The sequence below is a fragment of the Lepus europaeus genome, chromosome 19 (genome assembly GCF_033115175.1).
Source record: "Lepus europaeus isolate LE1 chromosome 19, mLepTim1.pri, whole genome shotgun sequence".
NCBI classification, from domain to species: domain Eukaryota; kingdom Metazoa; phylum Chordata; class Mammalia; order Lagomorpha; family Leporidae; genus Lepus; species Lepus europaeus.
In genome coordinates this window covers 20,324,577-20,328,986 of record NC_084845.1, presented here as the reverse complement: position 1 = coordinate 20,328,986, position 4,410 = coordinate 20,324,577, and the positions used below count along the sequence as shown (strand labels likewise).

The 4,410-nt window shown below is 58.4% G+C and overlaps 1 protein-coding gene across 1 annotated transcript; it reads left to right on the top strand.

The window, feature by feature from the left end:
• The first annotated feature begins 1,946 nt into the window (after window positions 1-1,946).
• Window positions 1,947-2,428, top strand: LOC133748332 (large ribosomal subunit protein uL23-like). The gene has a single exon (XM_062177058.1). The coding sequence runs from the start codon at window positions 1,947-1,949 to the stop codon at window positions 2,415-2,417; it is 471 nt and encodes a 156-aa protein (XP_062033042.1). The 3' UTR covers window positions 2,418-2,428.
• Window positions 2,429-4,410: the final 1,982 nt, after the last annotated feature.

Genomic DNA, 4,410 nt, shown 5'->3' with positions numbered 1-4,410 from the left:
AGAGAGAGAGAGAGAGAGAGAGACAGGGAGAAAGGTCTTCCTTCTGTTGTTTCACTCCCCAAATGGCCACTACGGCCAGCGTTGTGGGTGCAGGCACCCAAGCACCTAGGCTATCCTCCACTGCCCTTCCGGACCACAGCAGAGAGCTGGACAGGAGGAAGAGCAACCAGGACTAGAACCCAGAGCCCATATGGGAGGCCGGTGCTGCAGGTGGAGGATTAACCAAGTGAGCCACAGCGCCGGCCCCATAAAATAAATCTTTAAAGAAAAAAAAGACAGCACTTCTGGCCCATTCTGCTGGGGCAGGGGAGTGGCAGGTGCCAGAGCACATGTCTGGTCCTGCCTCCTTGGTTCCTTCCCTGTCCACAGCTTCAGTTCCACCCCCTGGTACTTTCCTGGTCCACCTCCTGCCCTGGTTGATGTACCAATCCCCACTTCACACCGTGGAGCTGACAGTCAGAGCTGGGTTCTCTGTGCGGGCCTGCAGGGCTGGAGCCGACACCCTGTGTGGTGCTGTGCGGTGGTTATGCATTGGTGACCCAGCAAGAGGCGGACTCTGCTGCTCCCGTGAGGATAGAGGGAGATTTGGGTCAAGGACACAGACCGGGTCAGCAGAATGCTTCACCCCAGATGGAGTGCTCAGGTTTGGCCAAGTTGTCCCAGAATCCCTCAATCAGTCTGGTTTGTTCTATATTTGATCTCAAAGACCCAACTCAAGGCTGATCCCACCAGGCTGCCACCCGTCCCTACCTCCCCCCCCACCCCCCCGCCGCCCGAGGGAAGGCAGCCCCCAGGGCTGCTGAGGCTCCCTCCTTCCCCCGCCCCGGCCCCTCCTCCAGCTCAGCCACGTGCGCAGTGATGGGTCTGAGCCAGGCCACTTTGCTCTGGCCAGCTGTCCAGAAGCCCAGAGGGCAGGGAACAGTCTCCTCAGCCCGAGGGGGCTGGCAGTGGGTGTCGCCCAGGGGCAGGGAAGGGCTGTCGTGTGAGGAATGACACCCGGCCCCACCCACCGAGGGACTGGGACACCGAGAAATGTCACTGCTGCTACACAAAAGTGTGGCATTATCAGCCCCATGCAATGGGCAAGTGGATTAAAATGCCATCAACAGAGCAAATTAAGCTTACAGAGAAGTAAACAGAAATTAAATCAATAACCAGCACCGGGGGACGGCCGCCTTTCCCCAGATGGTTCCCCGGGGACCGGGGCTGGTGGGAGCCGGGGTCTTGCTGGAGTGAGAGGGGACATGTGGTGTGTCCTGGCTCCGAGCTGAGGACCCACTTGGGGTTTGGGCTGACACCTGTCACCTTGGAGGGAAGCAGTGTCTTCCCATCCCCACCCAGCTGCAGCCCCCCTCTGCCGTGTGCCAACACGCCCTGCCTGTGAAGGGGGTGCTGGGGGGATGTTGCCTGCTCAGCACCCAGTCTGCCTCCCGGGCCCCTCTCTCAGAACGGCCCTGAGACTCCGTGCATGCTGTCCTGCTCGGTTGACCTGCTCTCTGACTTGCCTCTCTGCCCTGTCCCGGGCCTGCCCAGCAGAGAATCGTGTCCCTCTGGCCACAGCATTTGATTGGGCAGTGCTCAGTGCCCCGTGCCCTGACAGGAGGTGTTCAAAGACTTCGGTTGGAATTTCTGACATTCTGTCCTCTCTTGCGGTCTTGCTGGGCTGACAGGAGGCAGATCCGGCTTCTGATTGTGCTGAGGCTTGGGCTGGGAGCAGAGCCACACTGGGGTGAGGAGGTGGAGGCTGGCTTGGAGTGCCTGGATCCTGCCGAGCCTGGATCCCACCGAGCCTGAAGCTACGCTTGAGGCTGCTCTACAGATTCTCCAGGGACCTCTCCTTTGATTCCTAAGCCGGTTAGAGATTCGGCCATTTCACAATGAAAAGAACCCAGCTTGAAAGACCATTCTGTACTGTTTTCAAAAATGCATGATTTCTTTTCACCAAGATGGTGCCGAAGGCGAAGAAGGAAGCTCCTGCCCCTCCTAAAGTTGAAGCCAAAGCAAAGGCCTTAAAGGCCAAGAAGGCAGTGCTGAAAGGCGTCCACAGCCACAACAAGAAGAAGATCCGCACGTCCCCCACCTTCCGGCGGCCCAAGACACTACACCTCCGACGGCAGCCCAAATACCCTCGGAAGAGCGCCCCCAGGAGAAACAAGCTTGACCACTATGCCATCATCAAGTTCCCCCTGACCACGGAGTCGGCCATGAAGAAGATAGAAGACAACAACACCCTGGTGTTCATTGTGGATGTCAAGGCCAACAAGCACCAGATCAAACAAGCTGTGAAGAAACTCTATGACATTGATGTGGCCAAAGTCAACACCCTGATCAGACCTGACGGAGAGAAGGAGGCCTATGTGCGGCTGGCTCCTGACTATGATGCTCTGGATGTTGCCAACAAAATTGGGATCATCTGAACTGAGTCCAGCTGGCTAAGTCTAAATATATGTTTTTCCACCATAAAAAAAAAATGCATGATTTACCAAACACCTCTTGGGGCCACTGAGCCTGTGGTGTCCCTTGCTTTCCCTGCAGGTCTCTGCCTTGTGTTCAGCTGACAGCTGGACAGCTGTGGCCGTCCCTGTCCCTGGTAGAGCCCTCCCCTGGGGTACGGGCACTCTGGGCTGGGCCTGAGGGTGCCCGGCTCCTGTCCCTGCCCCTCCCTGCTCAGCCTCTGGCTTAACGCACGTCCGGCAGGAGACCCATCCTTGCAGGCGTCCAGGGTGGACTCTGGCTTTTCCCCTCTTACGCTTCCTTCTTCACCTGTCTTAGCCTGGAGCTCTTGGAGGAGTGGGGACACCCAGGGCTGAGAGTGGGGTGATCTTTCTCCTAGCAGCTCCGACTCCACCTCCAGGCCTCCGCGTAAGGCCTTTTGTGACCCCTTGTGTAGCTGGGCAGGAGCCTGCCTTCCTCGGGCGCTCGCGGCCAGGGCTTCCTCTGTCTGGAACAGCCATGAGGCTTTGCAACCGGCTGTTCCTGCCTGTCTCTGTTTCCCTTCTTTCCTGGGGCTCCTGGGAGGGCAGAGACCAAAGCTTGTCCCCTTGTCCAGAGTCAGCACAAGGCCCGGGTCACATGCAGAGAGGCCTCAGTGTGAGCCTACTGCATGAATGAATGAATGAATGAATGATGCCCAAAGCCTAAGCTATCCCCAAGGCTGCAGTCCCGGCCTCTGAGCGAGCACTGGGACTCCAGGCAGGGTGGTTTCCGTGTCCTGGTCCCTCCAAACTCTCCCCACCCGCCCCTCCCTCTAAGGAGACACCTAGTCCCCTCGCTGTGAAGGGTGAGGTGGCCACAGTGCCAGGGTAGGCAGTCACCGTGAAGCTGAAACACGCTCCTGCCCTCTCAGGCTGGCGCCGACCTGCTGTTTGGTCACCAGAGTCCCTGCGGCCCAACGCCACCCCGTCCCTGAGTCTGAATGCCTGTCAGTGGAGGGCAGGGCAGGGGACAGCCTCCGCCCCACCTGTCCCAGTGACAGAGGCCCGGGCCAGGTCGGGAAGGAAGGAAGGAGCCGGCCCAAGTTGGAAGAGATTTCAATTCCTCTGTTGGTTTTTGCCCTCTCCCTCCCTCAAGTTCCAAATCCAATTCTAGCTCCCGGCCAATTGGTAGAATTAAAGGATTAAGAGCTACCAGGTCTTATCCCGATATGAAAAGATTTCACCGAGAGGCTCAGAGTTCCACGTCTAAAGCCAAGGAACTCGCTCCCGCCTGCACCGGGTATTGTTTCAAAAGCCTCATTGGAACCACCTTGCGAGCTCCTGGCTGAGGCATCGCTGGCTCACTTATCTCTTAAGACCTCGCTCCTAATTGCTCACTGTCCGACAAGCCGACAAGCCGGGAGAGCTGCAGGCATTATCTGTGAAGGGCCCGCTAATCCAGTTCATAAGGGCACAGTGGTGATCGGGACACCTGGGAAGCTCCTAAGTCAATGCAGAACTCCCTTCTTCCTGGGGAACCCCAGGGGCAGACATGGTGGCCAGGTCCCTCTGGGAAGGGAGGCAGGTGCTGTAGGGCAGGGGAGGGCCTGCGGTGGGTGGGGGCCGGCCCAAGAGACCAATCGGAGGAAATGCACTTTGTATAGAGGAACAGATTTTTCATTTTTAAAGAGTGGGCTGGAATGGGTGTGTTTGCATGTGTGTGCACATGTGTGTGTTAGGTGTGTGTGTGTGCATTTTCTGGACTGAGGTCAGAGAGGGGACCCAGCTGCCAGGGCACACGGCTGTGCAGCCGGTGGCCTCAGCCAGGCAAGGTGGCACTGGCGGGGGTGAGTCAGAGCCTTCTGTCTGCAGCCGGTGGGAAGCGGCTGACAAATGCTGTTGGTCTCCAGGGGGCGGGGGCCGGCCGCGCGCCCCTCCAGATGGGCACACCTCCATCTATCAGTCGCCTGTCGCCTGCCGCCCTTCGTGGGACACA

What these genes read in the sequence shown, in the direction of transcription:
- LOC133748332 (XM_062177058.1), top strand. Translation starts at nt 1,947, where the DNA reads ATGGTGCCGAAGGCGAAGAAGGAAGCTCCTGCCCCTCCTAAAGTTGAA.